Source organism: Natrix helvetica (assembly GCF_964273705.1).
Source record: "Natrix helvetica genome assembly, chromosome: 5".
Classification (NCBI taxonomy): domain Eukaryota; kingdom Metazoa; phylum Chordata; class Lepidosauria; order Squamata; family Natricidae; genus Natrix; species Natrix helvetica.
In genome coordinates this window covers 75863418-75885133 of record NC_138551.1, presented here as the reverse complement: position 1 = coordinate 75885133, position 21716 = coordinate 75863418, and the positions used below count along the sequence as shown (strand labels likewise).

The following is a 21716-nucleotide window of genomic DNA, read 5'->3' as shown; positions in this document are numbered from 1 at the left end:
GACATATCTATTCATCTTGACTACTTCTACTTTCTTCCCCTTGTCTATTGCCTATACAAACAGAGAAATAGAGGAGACAGAAGAAGACAAGATAATGTTGATAACACTATCCCAGTGACAATTAAACTTTGGCAGTTTAGACTGTAGTCCAGTAAATTCCCTAAATCCTATTACTTACTACTTCTAACTATACCAACACAGTAGTGAATTCCTTAGGCAGAAAAAAATATCATTGCCTGATAGAATAATTTAGTGATGATGCTACAGTACCTCTAATTCTTCTAGTATAGGTAGACCTCAACTTATAACCACAATTGACTCCAAAATTTCTGTTCCTAAGTGAGACAGTTCTTAAATGAGTTTTGCCCTATTTTACAACTTTTGTTATAAAATGATTGCAGTTGTTAAGTGAATTACTGCAGTTGTTAAATTAATAACACCGTTGTTAAGTAAATCTAGCTTCTCCATTTACTTTGCTTGTGAGAAGGTTGCAGAAAATGATTACATGGCCCCAGGACACTGCAACTCTCATAAATATATGTCAATTGTCAGACATCCGAATTTTGATCACATCACTGTTGGGATCCTGCAACAGTCATAAGTGCGAGAAATGGTGATAAGGCATTTTTTTCAATTCCATTGTAACTTTGAATAGTCACTAAGTGAATGGTTGCAAGTCGAGGACTACCTGTATAAAAATAACATAGAATTTGGATCAAAATAGTTTTAATTGATTTATAGTCCTAATTATTAATTTCTCCTTAGAACAGGGAGTATAATATATTTTTTATTTTTCTGGTGTTACTTTTATTCATATTGAACCAGTTTAGATAGCAGTTCAATTTTTCCATAGCTAGAGCTACATCTACATTGCATATGAGCAGTATACTAGCATTAGTCAGTAGCCCTCAGCTTCATTGACAGGTTCTTTTTCTGCTGCATTTTTTTAAAAAAGACAAAAAAACTAGACAGATACAAAACAAGACAAAAAAGTTAACACGGACTAAAAAATAATAATTTAAGAAATTTGATTCTAAATAGGGTTTGTTTTGAAATATTTTGAAATACATAAAGTGCAAAATTTAGTGAAACATCTTGTTTTGATGTACAAGTGCTGTTTCAAATACACAGTGACTTTTTCCAGTATTTTGGAGGTGTTACCAACAGATATTCAGGATAGCTGGCAGGCACTTCTGCTTTTGCCTTTGATATGTTCATGGTTGGAATAGCTCTTTTTTCAAGTTCAAAACACCTCAAAAATGCTCAAAACAGCTCATTTATGATTTATGATCTATGACTTATCCCTTTGTTGTTGTATGTTTGCACACTAAGAACGTATGCACCGGAGACAAATTCCATGGTTGTCCAATCACACTTGGCCAATAAAGAATTATATTCTGTTCTGTCCTGTTTTGCGCATGGGATTTCATGCTCGAAACATTTTTCACACTTGTGGTTCCAAAACTACAAAACTTCAGCTTCAGGCACATGAGATACAGATAGTCCTTGACTTACATAGTTGGGACTAGAACTATGTTGCTAAGCAAGGCAGATGTTAAATGATTCATGCCTGATTTTACAAGCTTTTTTGCCACAGTTGTTAAGTTAATCACTTCAGTTTTGAAATGAATCACATCATTAAGCAAATCTGGGCTCCCCCATTGATTTAGCTTGTCAGAAGCTGGGTGGGAAGGTCATAATTGGTGATCACATGACCTGGGATGTTACCAACCATCATAAATACATGCCAGTTGTCAAGTGCCCAAATTTTGACCACTGACCCTGAGGATGCGGTGATGGTTATAAGTGCGAGGAACCGTTTTAAGTCACTTTTTTCATGCTGATGTAACTTCAAACAGTCAATAAATGAATGGTTGGAAGTGGATGACTTTCTGTTCTTTAAAATTACTTAGTTTTATCATTCATTTTTATTTCTGATGAATCTTAATTATTCTTTGGTTGTAGATGAAATCACTGCTAGCTTTCGTAGGTTTGGACCTCTTGTGGTGGACTGGCCTCACAAAGCTGAAAGCAAGTCATATTTTCCACCTAAAGGTAATTATTTCAGTTTCGTGAAGCAGGAAAATGTTCCTCTCCATGTATAAATACATTTCTAACTACATTGTTCAATGTTTGAAATATTGGCTTCATCTTCCTTGTCATCTATAACTTTTGTTACTATTTCTGTTCTAAGGTTGCATATGCCATTGCATGTCTATAGTAAAATTCTGGCCATAATAATACTGTGATTTCTGTGGTTTCATAACCATTTTTCTAGATATCCTGCAACATAGGGGTTATTTGAATCTTTTGTATAATAACTATCCAGACTGGGTGGGTAATTTCACACAAACCCATTGGTATTACATTCATGATAGGACAATCAATACCTTACTTTTAAAATCATAATTGTACCATTTCCCACAATCCTAGAATTGCACGTAAGTACAATTCTGACTGTTCTTCCCTATTGTAGAAACAATGTGATTAGAGCACAGAGTGAAGGATAGAAATGTTTTTGTACTTTTTTAAAATATCCAAACAGTTCCTTATCAGAATAATGTCAAAATAATTGTCAAAAATCTAGTACATAATAATTACTATTAAAAACAATTGCATTTATCCCAGTAACTTTTTAATATTTAGAGCACTCTTTCTAAACATTAAAATTTTCTTGCAAATGCTAGTTTATACTTGTAATGAAGAATGAAATTATCTCTTTCAATAAGTATAAAACGGGTGAAATTCAACAGGTTCTGACAGGTTCTGGAGAACCAGTAGCGGAAATTTTGAGTAGTTCAGAGAACCAGTAAATACCATCTCTGGCTGGCCCCAGAGTGGGGTGGGAATGGAGATTTTTGCAGTATCCTTCCACTGCCACACCCACCAGGAAGAGGAGAAAGCCAGCAGTTTCTGTATTAATAATAATAATAATAATAATAAATTTATTAGCCGCTCCCTTTCCAGGCAGGACTCGGGGCGGCGTACACTAGAACATATAAAACATAACACGTGTGTACAAACACATAAACATACATACATGCACGGAGGAGGTAATAAATTACAACATTTAGACAATTAAAACCATTAACATTCCCCAATAATAAAAACCCAATATACAATAAAAATTTAAAATTTAAAAAGACAGTCAGGAGGAATACGAAAAAATTACGGTTGAGCCAGGCCAGATAATTGAAAGAGGTGGGTCTTCAACTGTACACGGAAGGAGCGGAGATCGGAAATAATCCTGATGTCACGGAGGAGGTCATTCCACAGGGCTGGGCCCATCACAGAGAAGGCTCTGCTCCTGGGTGTCGCCCCCCGACACTGTTTGGTGGACGGCACCCGGAGAAGTCCCTCTCTGTGTGAGCGAATTGGTCGTAGGGATGTGTGGGGCAGGATGCGATCCTGCATGTAACTAGGTCCTATTCCCTAAAACACTATGAAATGTTCCTCATTTTTATCTTTTAGAAGCATAGGAACATACAAGAATAACGAGGGAATATTCTTTACTCCTAGCAGCAGCATTTCATAAATTTTTCCAACATATTAAAATTTTATCACATTTCACTTCTATATGCGAAGTGGAATTTCTGTGCTTTGGTGAAGAATTGTTTTAGTGCAATTTTTCTTTCTGGTTATAGCATTACTGAATTTCTTCATACCATCTAATATAATCTAACTTCTTCGGTTTAGGAATGGAGAACTCCAATAAAGAATTACTGAGGTCTCAAGGCATCCTGCATTTTGGAAGATTAAATCAGTGCTCTCTTGTGTTTATTAAAAACATTCTTGAGTGAAATATATTTTAGCAGGAGGCAAGGATATAGTCTTTTCTATTTTTTGCCAGGGCACTAATATGAAAAACAGCTTTCAAAGTGCCTGCCAGTTGCCCATGAATGTCTGCCTGAAAGTGATAAACACTTTGTCACAACTGTTCCAGATTATTTATAACTGACTTCTGAGCTGTCAGAATTTTAGCAGACACCTTACAGCATAATGATTAGAAACTCTGTTAGAATTCCCAGAATGGCAAGATCTCATCATTAGATGGGAGATTAGCTCAACTAAGAAGTCCACTATGTAATACCTCAGTAAAATTCTCAGTGCTAGGTGTCCATATTTAAAGTTCATAAAATAAACACTAGAAACATGTCTCCACAATTGAGCCTGGAATTTCCATTGTAATTCATTACAGTCATTAAGTGGATCACCATGTGTCCTGACTTGATTTTATGACTGTTTTTATAATGACCATAGAATGAGTCACTAGACGCTAAGCAAATCATGTTGTCATTAAGTGAACCATGGAGTCATTAAGCATATTTCACTCTTCAAAATGGGCTCTTTTTTTTTTGCTAAAAATGCTGAAAACTGGCAAAACTCATGGCAAGTCATGTGATATGCAGGATGCTGCAATTTACTATCAATTCAAACCGGTTGCCAAACTCTTGAAATGATATTATGTGACTATGGTGGGGTGGGGGATGATAGTAGTTTTGACTTCAAGGATGGGTCATAAGTAACTTTTTTGGATTTGTCATAACAAATTAAAGTGGGCGGTTGTTAAGTGAGGACTACCGTATCTGTATATGATTCATCATTTTTTCTTTGTTGGGTATGGTAATTCTGTGTTTGAAAACAAAATGTCTCTATCCTTCAGTGCAATGAAGTAGTTCATTTGTTTAAAACAAGGCATCCAGCAGTGGTATTTGAGGAAAATTTCAACTAACTTGAAGCCAGATGGTAACTGGAAAAAACTAAAGCTCTGGTGTATTCTGGTGTTTCTTCCTTTATTCTTTGGCTTCGTCACCTAAATTGCATCAGTTCCTCGTAGAAATATATACAGTAGTTGCCAAATAATAATATTGCCTGCATTACTGTAGTAATCAAATCTCTGCTTCCTTTGCATGTTTCACATTCTTATGGGAGGTTTATAATTAGAATAGAATTATTTATTCTGCTATTGAGTTGCTGGATGCCATAAGAATGCTGATGTTTTTCCTAATCTATTGAAACAATTAACATCTTTTGATTTTTCCAGACATCTCCATATGCTCACATTTTAACCTTTAGTTCCCAAACAATCTCCTATTTATTAATCCATCAAATTTATTGATATTACCCTTGGGATATTGTTATTGTGCATGATCTCAAATCAGGCTTTCCTACTTATAAGATTACAAAGGAAACAATGACTTTTTTGTATATTTAACCAGCAGATTATAGTGCTGGTTAATTATTATGAATTTATAACATGCATTAATTATGCTATTTACTCTGTTAAATATGTTATATATAATTTCTATTATTCTAATAATTATTTAGTTCACAGAATATCATTTCTATTATGTAAATATTATGTTACTAAAAACATCACAAATGAAATATACATAAATACATTCTTAAAGGAAAATAAATTATGTCCAATCTCATAATCATAGCTTTTGAGTTACAATTATAAATAGAACATTGGAATGCTATGAATTATATAATTGGTTGTACACAGATGACTTTTTAAAACTAAAGCTAAACCACAGAACTATCCAATTCCTAATTTGGTTCCGTTGTCTTTAATAAGAAAATATTTGATACATAGATAATTGTGAAAGCCAAAATAAAGCCTACTACTATGAAGTGAATAGTTTAAAAACTCTAGGCTAGAAAAACTATCCTACAATACCAAAGGAGTTGGCTATAATTTTTATATATGATCCTTGCATAATTATGAAAAAATAATTAAGTAGCAAATGAGCGGAGAACAAATCTTGTCCCTGTCTGAAAATATGAAAAAAAGATCCAGCAATCTATAGATCATCCAATCTTATATAGATACCTTTAGAAAATCCTAGGGCAATTAATAAACACATTCATGTATAAGAACCTGAAAATAATGTAATAAATATATGAAGTCAGCATAGATTTGCCAAGAGCATGTCCTGCCAGACTCACCTTATTTAATTATTGGTTGAACAATTTTTCTTAATTATAGGAATGCTATAGACATGCTATATGTTGATTTCAATTAAACATTTGATACCTCATGATTGCTTATTGGCAGGGTAGTCATACGTGAATTGTAAAAACGTGAAAAAATAACTACACGTAGTCCCTGTTTAGCAATGAGTTAAACTGCCTCATTTAGCAACTGTTCACAGTTACAATGGTGATAAAAAAAATAAAATTATGATCATTCCTTGCATTTTCCATCTTTGCAGGTCTATAAAGTGACGATAAGCTGAAGTAAGATCATTAAACACAATTGTGTTTTCACTTAGCAACCGCTTCCTTAACCACTAAGTTGCCAGTCCCAGTTGTGTTTGCTAAACAAGGACTACCTGTAATGTTATGGTTTGGGGTCCAGGGATATTGTGTTTTTGAAGATATTTTAAAAATACTGTGTATTTTACAGCCTTAATGTTACCTCTGTGGTTAGTTTGTGCTGTGTTTTTTATAATTTGTATTTACTAACTTTATTCTTTTCCTCCTAGGTTATGCTTTTCTGCTATTCCAGGAAGAAAGCTCTGTTCAAGCTCTGATAGATGCCTGTCTAGAAGAAGATGGTAAACTTTATTTATGTGTATCAAGTCCCACTATTAAGGACAAACCAGTAAGTAAAATTCTAATGTAGCCATTTCTTTCAATAATTAAAACAAAATGTTCTGAAAAGGAATTGCCTGTTCAGCTTGCTGAGGGCAGTTTTAGGACTATAATCCTGAGTTTGCTTAATCTGGTACTGGTAACCTTCAAGGTTATGTTGAAGGTCCTCTATGTATTCAAATATAATCATTGCATCCATTATATTGTCCATTGTGTTCATTTTATGTACACTGGAAATCCTAAAACACTCCATCCTGGTCTTTGGCTGTGTTTTAAAATTCTTCATCTCAACAAAACAGTTGTAATTAAAATGCAAGAAGACAAAAAAAATTACATCGGTGCTGATTTTGCTTATTCAACATATCTATTTAAACTCATTATGACTAGAGTCAGTAAGCAATGCAACATTCTGCTGACTTAAGCTTCAAATTATGTTACTTTCATCACAAAAGAATTGGGGAGATACATACATTTGGATTGTTTAATCTGTTATATAGAATGATGACTAAAATTTTATTGTTTTTCTTGAGCAAACAAATAAGAATATAAATATACATACATAACAAACAAGCAAATAACTAAGACAATTTCTCTCTTTCTTTCTCTTTCTCTTTCTCATACACACACACACACACACACACACGTACAATGTATGTGTGAAACAGTGTTGAGTTGCTAACCGATTTACTACTGGTTCGCTTGTGCACGCACATGCGTGCAACGCTTCTGCGCCTGCACAAAAGCATCCAGGTGGGCAGAGCTTCCTGCCGCCACCACTACCAGTTCAGCAACCCACCTCTGGTATGACAGAGAGAGAGCAATGTATTTCATAATATACAATGACATGGAATCATAATAACTAGCATAGGAGCATCATATAGCATGCTCTTGCCTGTATTATATTACATTCAGTTGAGTAATAGGAATAACAATAATAATATTCCATATAAATAAACAGTAAATAAAATGGTATTAGCTGTAGATATGTAATATCTACTTATTTCACATATAAGATTTATGAGATTTTTTTTGTTCTTTTGAAAATGTTCAGTACAAAATATTCAAGAGCTTATCTGCATTCAGCTAGCTAACCGCTTAAATGAACAACCTAAATGCTTTCCATTGAGACAGATCTCTTAGCCTAAGTAAATAAATGCATTCTTTTTTCATCCAACTTTCCTTTAACTTTCAAAATGTTATTAAGTAGCAAAAACTATATTTTTGATTGCAGAGGATATTGTTTGAATATCCTCTGTCTTTCAAGGGTTGGATCATAAAGAGTTTTTATATATTTTTTCTCTCCCCCCCCCCCCTCAAAAGTAAATAAATTACTTTTTAAAATTATTTTAAAAAGCTTCTCCTTATTGAAAGGAATTTAATATGTAGTATTAGGTGGGGTAGAGGCAATTGTTCAAAAAAAAATTACCCCTTTGTATAAAATGAAATTAGGAATGTGTTTCTGTAATCCCGGTGTCTTTCTGTTTTATAGTACTTCTTATAGAAGGACATATGTTATCTATTGAAATCATAACAGGCATTTATTTAGTTCAGAGTTGTGCATGTTTAATTTGAGAAGCATGAAAAGAAGAACTGCTTTATCACTTTCCTGTTTACAAGTTCATCAGCAACCAGAATCTATACGCTCCCGACAGCTGAGCAGAAGCTTATCTGCTCTTCCTTCCTTCCATCTACCTTACCTTATGTTGCCTTACCTTACCTCACTTACTTTTCTACCTAATCAGTTCAAGGGAGGTGGAACACAGCAAGCTGCATTGCTCCTGAGTCTGGGAGGAGTGTAGCAGAGAGGCAGGCTCAAGTGGACAATGACACAGTGAAGATATGAAAACACAGAAACTATAGCTACTTGCTACATCATCTTGACCCAAAGAGACAGGCCAATAGGGTTTTCAGATGGGCAATTCTTTATTAACCAGACAGTAGATCCAGTTTGATGGGGGTTTTGAACAGACAGATGGAGTTTATTTGTAGTGTAGTACAGTGTTAGAAAATGGGTTGATTGGATCAACACATTCTCCTAGGCAGGATTTTATTTTAAATTGATTTTTTTTTAAATCCAATATGTTCTACGGTGTTTCCCCGAAAAGAAGCCTTGGTCTTATTTTCCTTTGACCCCTGAAATAAGTGCTTGGCCTTATTTTCGGGGAGGTCTTATTATTTTTTAGGTGCAGGAGGCAACATGGTCACCTCATGGCTGCTGCTGTGTTGCAATATTTTCAGGGAGGGCTTATTTTAGCTCATGCACTCAAAAGCCCAATTGAGCTTATTCTCTGGGAAGGGCTTATTTTCGGGAAAACAGGGTATTTTTAATTTTTAGTTCAGATTCTGTGTCTATTCCAGTTTGAATATATAGATTTAGCATCACATTTTGCAGGAATCTACATGCAATTTAGGACTTTGTGTCGGGATTCAACTGGCCCTCCAATTCCATAAACCAACCCTGCCGTTAGATTGTCTAGTATCATTTATTCTAGAATAAGATCCTACATGCATATACACGAATTCCTTGCTTACCAGCCATTCATTCAGCAGCCATTTGAAGTTAAAACAGGACTGAATAAAGAGACTTACAACTGATCCTCTAAGACAGTGGTTCTTAACCTTTCCAATGCCATGACCCTTTAATACAGTTCCTCATGTTGTGGTGACCCCCAACCATAAAATTGGTGTCTCGGTTCCTAAGACCATCGAAAATATGTGTTTTCCAATGGTCTTAGGCGACCCCCGTGAAAGGGTCGTTCGACCCCCAAAGGGGTCCCGACCCACAGGTTGAGAACCACTGCTCTAAGATGGCACTGGTATACATTTAGATAGTTGCAGCATCTCACAGTCCCATGATAACAATTTGCAACCTTTACAACCAGCTCCTCACAAGCAGAGTCATTGGGGAAGCCAGGAGGAAGTTGCAAGCCATGGTTACATGATGTCCAATTTAACGACCCATGGTAATTTTCTTAATGACTCCAGAGGGAACTCCCAAACCACCATCATAAGATGGTCGTGGTTATGTAATTTTTCATTTTACAACTACATCATTTAATGTCAGAGTTGACAGTCCAATTGCGGTCAGTAATATATGTGAATCATTTTCTGTGAATATTTTTGCATTTAAGATTTTATTGGTTCCTAGATTTTAATAGCAAAAATAGATACTTTAAACAAAAGGTTATTTCTTATAGAAACTGAACAATTATGTAAAATACAAAATAGCCTGGACTTTTTCTCATCTAAAAGGAAAAATTGAGTGAATTAAGATTGAGAGGATAGAAAAAGTTTTCTGTTATAGAAACTAAGTTGTTGAGTATTTTGTTAAGATATATGTCGAATAGTTTATGAACTATCATATTCTTTGTTCTGCACCTAAATCTGAAGTTCTGTGTTTTTCATCAAAATTGTACATAAATAAATAAAATAGTATGCCATTCAAAAATGAGTCTCTTACACTAAGCTTTGACTAATTTTTCCTACTTGCAAAACAAGTTGATATGATTGGCAGACATTATTGTAAACGTAAGATTGAAGAGATTCCAAGATGGTCTATAGAAATTATCATTTTCTATGGTAGGCAACCTATGTATGAGACTAATCTTGCTATATTGGCAAAGGCTAATATGTATTTGGTGTTCCTTAGTTAATATAGTCATGAAGCAAGGTCAAGCCACAGTGTAGATGTTATTAATGGTTTTACTGCAGGTTTTCATGGAAGACATGTTTTTGTAAAGAGGACTTCTAAAACATTCAGCCCATAAGTTGATTTTGATAACGTATAGATAGTTAAAACATTGCATAAAAGTTGTTGGTCTTAGATTACTTTTCAAAAGGCAGATTAAAAGGAAGTTGATCTTTGGAATATTTCAGGTACAAATTCGACCTTGGAATTTAAGCGACAGTGACTTTGTAATGGATGGTTCTCAACCTTTAGACCCCAGAAAAACTATTTTTGTGGGAGGAGTTCCACGACCCCTCCGAGCTGGTGAGTAAAAGTATAAAAAGCCAGCTGACTGTGAAAAACTGCTTGAAGCTTGATAAAATAATCTGCCTAGTTTTATTTAGAGTATTTCAAACGAGTGAGTTCTACTTCTCTTCTTTTTGTATATTTTCTATTCTAAATTGCAACTGAATGGAGCCAACTGAGTAATTTCACAAGTGATTTTTCCTTGATACTGTTCTCTCTCTCCTATATTTCAAATTTTCCTCAGGATGATTGGAAGATCTTTTCAAATAGCTATTACCAGGGATTGAAGCTCAGGAGAGAGAATAAGTGAACATTGCAATCCTACCTCTTTATCCTTATAAACAGGCATTTGGTTTTCTTCACCAAAGAAGTCCTTCTAGTTACAATAGGCAACTATGTTAAATTCAAGAGGGAGTATTTTTAATTTAAAAAAAAACACCCTGAAAGCACTGTCAAGTGAAGAGTGGCTATTTCCAGAAAAGTACTAATCCTTTTTGTTTGTCATGATGAGTTTTCAACTTAAAAGTAATTTTCTTAAACTGGTTAAGTTGCGAGAACTGTGTGAGTCTCAAAGACTTTCCTCTGGGGTAAAGCAATAAATTTGAATATTAAAAAATGATATGGAGAAGCATTTAAATAACCCTTTGGGTTTTTTTAAATGAAAGAGAAATAATTACCACAATTCTCATAATATATAGTTAATATTTAAGTATTGAATATTTAATAATCTGAAAATATCAGATTATTTTAAATAAAAATCCCGATAATTCTTGGTACATATTTGAGTATTCACTTCAAATTTACAAAGTGCAAGTTCTTTAGTATATGTCTCAGATCCCCAAATTTTTTGTACTGATGGGTTCATTTAGAATTTTGACATGCATTCACAAAATGACTTCTGAGGGAAGGGATTTCCATTTACAAAATGCCTGCCATGGAATGTAACAGGTTCAGCAGCATCTGTAATAAGCCCCAAAGACATCAAAATAACATATGTATTATGACATCATTGTACAAGTGATGAGAGTATACAATTGTCCCGTGATGTCTTGTATAAGAATGTAAATTGTCATTTGTATAATGACATAAGAAACAAATAGTCCTCACTTTTTCAGATGCCTATGGTCAAATTCCAAAGTACATATTTCACTTACTAGCTTGTATTCTCTCCTATGTGGGTCCTCTTTCTTGTATCTGCTTAGCATTGTTAGATAGTTTATAAGAGACATTTGGTGGCCCAGAGACATTCTTGGGAATAAAAATCACATTGGAATTTGGCATTTTTACACTTTAAAACCTTTTTAAAAAGGCATGACTATTACTATACCTACTATACATATTGCAGACTTCGTAAGCATCTAGAATAAAAAGGCCATTTTTTTTATTCCATGTAGAATATTAAGAATATTGGATTAAGAATTTTGAATATTGGATTAAGAATTAGATTTCCAATCTACTTAATCTTGGTAAATCCAATTTAATCCAGATTAATATAGTAACCAATCATAATCTATTGACCAATATTGACATGCATATTTTATCATATTGGTTCATTAATGGGATAGGTGTATATCAGGAAATGCCTGTATGATATCTCCTGTCTTTGGGGATGACTACAGATATTTCTCCCTTATCCACCACTCATTCAGTGACCATTCAAAGTTTACAAGCACACTAAACAAGGAGACTATCTGTTCTCAAATGTGTAGCCATTGCAACCTCTCTGTGGTCATGTGATTGTAATTTGGGCACTAGACAACTGGCATGCATGTTCAATGGTCATAGTGTCCCATTGTCCCATGGTCATTTGTCACCTTCATTAGGAAAGCTAAAAGGAAGTCAATACACTGTCCAGTAATGTTGTATTTAACAGCCTGTGGTTATTCACTTAATAACTACAGCTGGAACTGATGAATTGACATTGTAAATCTGGCATGGTCACATGACTTTTACATTATGACCACATCACTTAGCAATGAAATTGCCAGTCACAACTGTGGTCGGTAATTGAGAATTACCTCTACTGTTATTCTAAAACAGGCTGAACTGAGACTTCTTTCAAATAATTAGTTATATCTATTTCTTTAGATTATGTGCTGTATACAACCATCTACTACTATCAACTATTGATAGAATCACTGAAATGTGACTTTTTAAAACTATAATCCAGTAATAAAAACAACATGCTCCAAAAGAGAAACTGTTCTTATGCATTGGCTAATACTTTAGCTTTTGCCTCAATATTTGAAATATGTTTAATTAGTGGCCTTATTTGCTACTTTATTTTTATCTGTTTCTTTTACATTTTGTCCTAAATAATTTTAATAATGTTTAGATCCTTTTATATTGCTTCTCAGACGTACCTTTAATTCTTTCTTCTACTTTAAATAGGTCTTTTTAACCAGAGCTGATATCAAGATTGCTTTACTCTAGTTCTATTTGACTACTTAAAATCAACTCAAGATTTTTTAAAATACGGAATACTGATTTTGATGTATCTATACTATTTTTATTAATATGGCATGTATCTCATGGCTTCAATTTCAAGTTTAGGGAGAGGTTTTTGGAAGTGGTGGTAATAATCTCTTCCTTTGGATAATTGGTATCCAAAGTATATTTGATATTTACATTAATTATCTCAAGTAAACATACACTCTAAAAAAACATTCTGAAATATTACCTATTATTACTTCTAATGGTTAAAATTGCAGTGTAACTGTTTTATTGAAGTTATAATAGTGTGCTGATAATGGCATTCTTTTCTTATGGCTAATCAATTTTTTCTGTATAAATTTGTCTCTTGTGTGATAGGTCAGATGTGTCCTGTATTAGATTTCTTGAGGGTTTACTCCGTGTTCAGTTTGAGGAAGGTCTTTCTAACTCCTTTTGCTCCTCCCCATTCATCTCTATGTTTTGTAGTTAATGGAAGACAATTGAGGGATTAGTGTCCTAAGAAATAAGTAAAAATAGTAACAGTATAGAAGTGCCAGAGATTCTGAAGATTAAATTTATGGCCATTTTACCATATTCATGTTCTCTTATAGTTGAACTAGCTATGATTATGGATCGTTTGTATGGAGGAGTCTGCTATGCTGGCATTGATACAGACCCAGAGTTGAAGTACCCCAAAGGTGCTGGTAGAGTGGCTTTCTCCAATCAGCAGAGCTATATTGCCGCTATTAGTGCACGCTTTGTCCAGCTCCAGCACAATGACATCGATAAACGGGTAAGTGAAGCATCTTTGGTTGGCTTAACTCTGCAGACAAGTTGCACAGATGCCTGGTGAAGTTGGACCATTCATTGATCTATAATCCAGGATTATGTCGCTGAAAGTTGTTTTACAGTTGCTATAATATAAATTAGTACATTTTTCAAAAGTGCGTTAGAATAGGTTAGGAGTACATGTTTTGATCATAGTGTCTAATATGTTTACAAGAAAAATAAAGCAGTATGAGAAAGATAGAACTTCTACTAGAACATTAAGGCTAATTATATTTTAATGTGGAACATACTCATATATGCCTGATAGTTTTACAGATAGTTCACCCTTTCCGATTATTTGTTCAGCATCTCTTTGAATTTATGATGGCAGTAAAAATTAGTCTTACAATTGATCCTCAGATTAGTGGCTATCACAACATTTGGCAACTGCCCTGCATTTATGATGGTCACAAGGTCCCACAGTCATGTTGTGTCCCTCACAACCAACTTCCAATAAGCAAAATCAGTGGAGAAGCTGGAAAAGGTCACATGTTATGGTCACATAACATTGTGCTTAAGGAACCAGGGTGATTCGATTAAAGACCATAGCTGAAACTGATGTCATAAATCAGCACAGTCCATGCCATCACACAACAGCTGCACCACTTAGCAAAAGAGTTGCCAATCCCAATTGTGGTCAGTAAGTGAGGAATACCTGTATAGGCCTTTCCGTTCTAAATCTCTAGTGACGTTAAACTTGACAAAAAAGAGATGCTAAACATCCCTTGTAATAGGAAAAGAAATGACAGTAATATTTTATCAATGATTAAATTAAAGGCAGAATTTCTTTGGTAATTTATGTAACAAAAACCAAGCTTTCCTACAAATACTGTGAAATACAGAAATGTAGCTGTGATCCTGAGCTGTGATCAAATTGCTGGAATCAATAACTAGAATGTTGATACCAAGAGATTTGCTGCAGGATTGATAACAAGGAACTCTTGCCCATTCATTCTTGTTGTTCCCTGATCTGCAAGAGATAATTGCAATAATATATGACCCTGATAACTCTCCTCTTTTCCACGTATATTGGTTAGTTTTATTTTTATATTTTCTAAATGAAAAGCCTCCCTCTTTCACTCAATGGGCTGTGTTCAAGTGTAGCCATCAGCAGACAGAACTGTATTCCCACCACTGCCATCTCCACCAGCTTATGTCTACAGGCTCTGTGCAGTAACAGGCTTACAATTTATGAGAAGAGTGAAGTTAGTTATTTTTTTCTGATACAGCTTTTTAAATTTGCAACAGCATGATAGGACAAGATATACCAATTAAAATCACCACTCTGGTTCAATATATGTGATGTCTGAAAGCTGAAAAACCCTTTCTCATTGTGTTAAAGCTTGGGTGCTCTGGCTCTTCTCTACTTTGTGAGAGGTTGCACGAGAGTTGTATGGGGTTCTGCTCAACTCTGATGTGCCAGGCTCATTCCCAAATGCTCTTTATTTACCGACCGACTCTGTACCTGCCTCTTTTTACAGGTGGAAGTAAAGCCATACGTGCTTGATGATCAGATGTGTGATGAATGCCAGGGTACTCGCTGTGGCGGAAAATTTGCCCCGTTCTTTTGTGCCAATGTTACCTGCTTGCAGTATTACTGTGAATACTGTTGGGCGAGCATTCATTCTCGGGCTGGACGGGAGTTCCACAAGCCGCTCGTGAAGGAAGGAGGCGACCGGCCCCGCCACGTGCCCTTCCGTTGGAGCTGAGGCCCGGGCCGAAGGCCAGCAGTACTGGAGCCAACTGGATTGAAGGGGAAAGGAGTGCTGCCTCAGGGCTTTTGTGTTCTGGAAATCTGTGCATTCATCCTTGACTTTAATGAAGAGATGGGTCTTTTTATTATGATGATGGTTATGATTATAATGATGATTATGATGATGATTATGATTATTTACAGTCACATTACTGAACGCTATGTCCAGTATAATACAAGCCTAGCAGAGTGTAACTGTACTGATTTTGCACTTTGATTCACACAAACATCTGCTTGGTACCTTAATTTCTTACCTGAGACTTGTCACGGCTAACAATAAGTAGACTGCTATGATCATCAGCCTCCACTAGGTTGATGTATATGTGATTAATATTTTTTTTTAAATTATGTACTTTTATTTTAAAACTGGAGCATGCACTTATTTTCAGAAACTTTGATTTGCCCCTAGCACATGATTTACCAAAGGTAACATTCACAAGTAGGTGGCAGATGTAGCAAAAATTTACAATGGATATTCAGCAATCATTCAGAGTAGGAATAACCCTAAACAATATTTAGTTGCTCTCGATTTTTACTGATAAGGATGATACCTCATAAGCCGGATCACATTTTCTCCATCCCTACCTCCCCATCCCTTTTCTGTTTTGCTGAGGGTTTCCTATTTGTTTAGGCCTTTTAGTGTTATGTAAATGTATGCTGCAATAGCTTTTGCTGCTATTAAGATGGTATTACTAATACCACATTACTCTATTCAAGCTAGGGTATCATTGAAAAAGATAATTATGTGATTTAAAACAGTGATAGCTGCTGAAAGAAGATCAGTAGAGCATTCAGAAAGCTTCCAAGGAAGGTCAATAGTTTTGACTGCATGTTTAATCAGGTTGACGCATGCAATAATTTTTTTTATAGATGTCTAATACAAAAATCTGCCCACAGTGCACCAATTAAGATTCTATGTAGGCTACAAAGTACTCAATAAAATAATTTAAAACACACACACACACACACATATACGCACAGGTTACTGACTGGAGGAAGGCATGTCTAAGTCTATATAGATGCTTCTGAAATTAAAATCAGCCCATAGCCGTATCACCTATATTACAACAAGATATATTTTTAAAAAGAATAGATGTAGAAATATCCTTAAACAGATTTGTGAATGATAGACGAAGTACTTTGCGGTGCTCTGTTCTATATTGTGCAATTTATTTTATATAGTAAAGTGATTATGTCTAGTACTGTGATCAAACTAACTGTTTAAGCCTCTATGTCTACCATTCACACTCTCTTGAAACTTCAACCATAGACACAAATACATATGCACACTCACAAAAGGAAGTGTTGAGCTCTTAGTTCCTATCTCATAAACGCTGGCACTATTTATGTAGCTGCAGCCCATGTCCAGGAAACCAAAGAGCTCACGATAGCATATGTACACTACCAGCTTAGATTGCATCTGATAAAACGGGGCACATTTTTGATTGGGAATAGCAGTGCTAAAGAAATGTCTGAATACAAAAATTAACTTGGGTATGATATTTAATTTCTTAAATCCTGGATGTATCCTGTGAAGCTTGAATATATTTGAAATCTAATCTGAACAGTGGACATTTTTTTAGCATATGATATGGGGCTACAAGGCAAACACATAAACACATATTAGTGTGCTATTTATGAAAATGTGAGAATGTGTACATTATTTTTCTGGGTTTTCTGTGGGTTTGTTCTCTTCCCCCTACCCCATCCCTAGTTTTGGAAGTCTGGGGACAGTCTGACTGGATATGGTGCCGCATAGTAGATGTTGAAATGTCCCCATTTTGAGTGTTGTGATGGCCTTGTTAACGTTGTAACTTTCTACATTTTCTTTTCGTATTCGGTTGGAATTATTGGCTTGGGGGTGGGAGGGGGAGAAAATCTTTCTCTGTTGAAAAAAAAAATAGTTTTTTACTGGTTTAAAAAATATTCATTCTTCTTGGTATCCCTTTTGCAATTTCTCCTGGGCATTTTTCTGATATTGCTTTATCTAGCCCAGCAATCTATTTTGTTTTCTTTGGGGTTTTCTTCTTCTTTTCCCTTCTTTTTTTTCATCTATACAAGATTTGTTATGCACTACTTTTTGTAACTAGACAGTTTTCAATAGTTGGCAGATTATTGTTTTTTAAAGAAAAAAAGGCATGCTTTCTGACTGACATGATCTTTTGCAATACCTCAATTTTGAAATATAGGAAAGAAAATATTTTCTAAGTAAGTTTATTCAGAAAAAAAATATATATTAATTTAATTCTGTGAGGAAATGATTTAACAGATGGGTAACTTTATTTTTTTCATGCTTATTTGCGTTTTTGAAAATGAAGAAGTTAGAGCTTTATAACTGTATGGAAGATCATAGCTATCCTACCGAAGTCTACCTAATTATGTGAAACAATTAAACGTTTATGAAGAAAGATCCCTTTTCCACATACAAACATAGCTGGAAAGAAAGGAGAAAGGGGGGAAAGAGATGCTGGAAGTTAGGTAAAACAAAGATTAACATGAATACAGCGAGGAAATTTAAAAACAAACTGCTTTGGTGCTGGAAGTTGTGAATGAAAGGTGAAAAACCTGTTTTGCCCTTAATTTGTATATTTATAATCAAGCGATTATGCACGACTGACCAGAATTGTGAGAGTTCTTCTGTTTGTATTTTTTAAAGATAATTTTTAGTTTATTAAATTATAACAAGGTCCCCTTTTGTTTTGTAAATGAATGTGCCCCCCACCCCACCCCAGGTTGTTAATATCTTACCCCATTATTCTAAGAGGGTCCTTCCAGAAAAGAAGTTATTTTTTAAAACAAAGTGTTCTGAACTGCAACTGGATGAAGGAGCCCCTGGGTACAACAGGCCCACTCGTGGCCTTCCCTCGATGCGAGACTTGAACTAGTCGATTTTCTTTTTGAAAGCAACTTAACCTCGACTATTTGTTGTTATGTGCAATACTGTTTGTACTGTTTGTATAAAAAAGAAAAAGAAAAGAAAAAAGGCATAAATCTTTATTGCAAATTTATTTTCATTGCAAACTTTAGACATTGTGATTCACTAAGATCATTTTTCTACTGTCAAATATGTACCTTTTCTTCATGCTGGTATTTTTTCAATAGTAATGTAGCCTTTGTACTGAGACAGATTTTCATTGTTATTTTTAGAAAGATTTTTTGCTAAGAGAAATTTAAACATTGACATATTTTTCATTTTTATTTCAGATTTTCTTTAAGGAATGCTTTCTCAACCATTAATATAGTTGTTTCTGGGAGAGACTTTCATATCTGGTCAATGTCATTAATATTATTTTGTATTTTTCTTGGAATAAATTAATTTTATGATGCTAATTCTTTAAAAGTTTATTTTTTTCATTTTCAGTTATTTTTGAAGCTAAAAAACCTTTGTAATATTGTTACTAAAGTGTCTAGTTTTTTGAAATGCAAAGCTTTATGTATTAACTTGCTGATGTGGTTTACAATGGTGTGAAAATGGTTGGATATGTGAAATGATTGAAAAACTGTAATGAATAATTGGGCAATAAAATTACAGAATGAAGCAGGAAAATGATGTGATATTTTTTAGAAGCTTTTTCCTTTATCAGAATGATTTAGGAAGACAATAGGGATGTCACAGTACCAGTTCGCTGTCTAGATTTGTACAACACCAATGTTAATAAAACACTGTTGCTGTTGTAATTCACTCCAATCTGTAGAAATAGCAGGTCTACAATCTTGGCTGTTTAGCATCCTACCAATTTGCTTCCTCACCATTACCATGGGCACATCCAATACTGTTGCACAATGGGTGCAAGGGTGAAAAATATAAATGGAACTACGCAGCATTAAGGCTTGGCTAAGTCACTTCCTCCGTACCCAACCATCCATCCTCTTTTTTGTTTTTGTTTTTAACTATTCCCTTTTAAATCTCTCCCAAATGGCTTCTTGGTGATCTGCCATGCTTTTATTTATTTATTAAACCTGTCCTTCATGCTGCATTTCCCTGCGCCTCTTTACATGGTAATTCAGAACAAATGGAGGAAATTGTATAGTATCTCCATAATGTTACAGTGTACCATACAGTGTAAGTTTCTCATAGTTAGTGCTATCCAATGCATGTATAGGAACCCTTATTACCTGATCTGAGCACTTTTTTCAAGCTGCTTGTATATTTCTCCCTTTCTTGTGTTAGGCCTCTTATAGCATAAGAACAGCACCTGTTGCTGCTATAAAAAATAACACTGCATCATTTTTTTAAGTTCATCTCCACTTTTGCCTGTCCTACCATTTACTGCAATACTAGCAAAACCTGTGTGTGGAAGCTGGATACTGTTATCCCTTCCTTTAGATCAATGTTTCTCAGACTTGACAACTTGAAAATACTGTATGTGGACTTCAACTCCCAGAATTCCCCAGCTAGCTCGGCTGGGGAATTCTGGAAGTTGAAGTCCCCACATCTTCAAGTTGCCAAGTTTGAAAAACGTCGCTTTAGATCCTGCAACTCACAATAGTGTTACATAAACAGACAATACAGTGGCCTTCTCCAGATACATCCGTGGTCAGATTTTATCTGTTTTTACTTCAGCTGAAGGGAAGCTGTCCCACGATCTCTTATGGAAATATCTGGAGTTAGCCTTTGTGAGTTCTTTGTAAGTAATGTACAGGCAATTTCAAATAGTAACATTTAGACTCTAGGTTCTATGGTTGGAATATACACAAATTGTAAAAGCATAATACAGTAGAAGTGAAGGAGAATTTTTTCCCTGCAAGAATGGGATGAGGTGAGTGTGTGCTTACACTCCTGCCTACACACTTGCCTTGTAGGAAGGCAGGGTTAAAAGAAATCCGTATTACAAATATGCAGTTATTACAGATTTCATTATCTTTGTTAGAGTAGTACAAAAATACAGTGCTTTACTGGGAGAAAATCTCCTAATATTTCAGTATTGTGACATCTCTACTTGCAAGATATGAGTGAAAGATTAGTCACAGATTGGTTTTTTAAAACTATTTTTGTTAAACCTGCCTTTTATGTAGTTGCTTTTTACACCAGTTTGTATAATGTCAGCATTTCTTTTTTCCACTTAAAAAGTTCTCTTAATTTCTACTGTTGTAGTGTTTCTGTCTTAACCATAGAGTCTGTTCTAATATTCATGCTATGATTTACTCCTGAATAGGAGAAGAGCAAAAGCTGTTATGTTATTCTGCACATTTTAATTTTATTTAACATTGTTTAGCAACAACTAGATATCCAGGGTGCTAATACAGGAAAATCATTTCTGCTTTTTTTTTTTTTGCTGGTTTATTTCTGGATGTTGTTCTGTTGGGGTATAAAGTATTAGGTATTTGTAATTTGCTGTCTAAAATAATGGAGATGAGTGTTCACAGCTGAGATCTCTGTACTTGTTTTTTTTTCAACTGACTAATTTTCAGTGTACCATATCTTTTATTACATGTTCTCTTTAGACTGGTTTTGCTAGTAACCCTAAAAGGCTTTTACCTTTTATTTTTTACTTTTTTGGCTTGGACTAATGCTTTGTATGGAACTGCAGTACTGTGACTAAACATGAAGCTCCACGCTGCTATTGCTTACAACTGCTTCAACTTTGTAGTTTGGAATTAAATTTTTTTTTTCTGTAATAACTTATTAAATCTAGTTGTATGAAGTACGGAAACTTGTCATCCTTTGAATATTAAAACAAAAGCAACAGGGAAGATACAATCGAATTAGAAATTGGAAATCGAAAGGAACACACACCTTCGGCTACACGTTATACTTTAACAGAGCACACATTTAAATAGTGTTTTCATTATCGTTTTTACATATCGCCAGAATTTGTCCGGAGCATTTGACGCCAAAGTATAGTTGCACAAGTGCAAGAGGCATAGTATCTACTTTAGTAGGATCCTAAGAGATTGTCTCTCACTATCAAAATTACAATCATTTTGTTGTCATTTCTGGGGTCAGATGAATTGTGTACATTGAGGCAAAAACCAAGTGCGCTTGTTGGAAGAGGAGAAAGATGGCAGGCTGCAGTTTTGCAATTGCTGAGAAACAGCATTCTGTTCTTCCTCAGCAAAATTTCATAACGCTACTTTATTTCTCTCCCCCCCCCCCCGGAATTTGTTTCCTAGGTCCTTGTGTTATAC

At 34.8% G+C, this 21716-nt stretch overlaps 1 protein-coding gene across 11 annotated transcripts in view; it reads left to right on the top strand.

Moving 5' to 3' along the window:
- The window catches only part of CPEB3 (cytoplasmic polyadenylation element binding protein 3), a gene marked incomplete at its 5' end in the record, with an annotated part of 92291 nt that extends 71056 nt beyond the window's left edge, over positions 1 to 21235 (top strand). For all 11 annotated transcript variants that reach the window (XM_081953933.1, XM_081953930.1, XM_081953931.1 and 8 more), the window contains 5 exons: positions 1966 to 2055; positions 6492 to 6610; positions 10477 to 10591; positions 13618 to 13799; positions 15316 to 21235. In XM_081953933.1, coding sequence (XP_081810059.1) covers positions 1966 to 2055; positions 6492 to 6610; positions 10477 to 10591; positions 13618 to 13799; positions 15316 to 15543 — 734 coding nt within the window. In that variant the 3' untranslated portion in view covers positions 15544 to 21235. The remainder of the gene's footprint in view (positions 1 to 1965; positions 2056 to 6491; positions 6611 to 10476; positions 10592 to 13617; positions 13800 to 15315) is intronic.
- Positions 21236 to 21716: the final 481 nt, after the last annotated feature.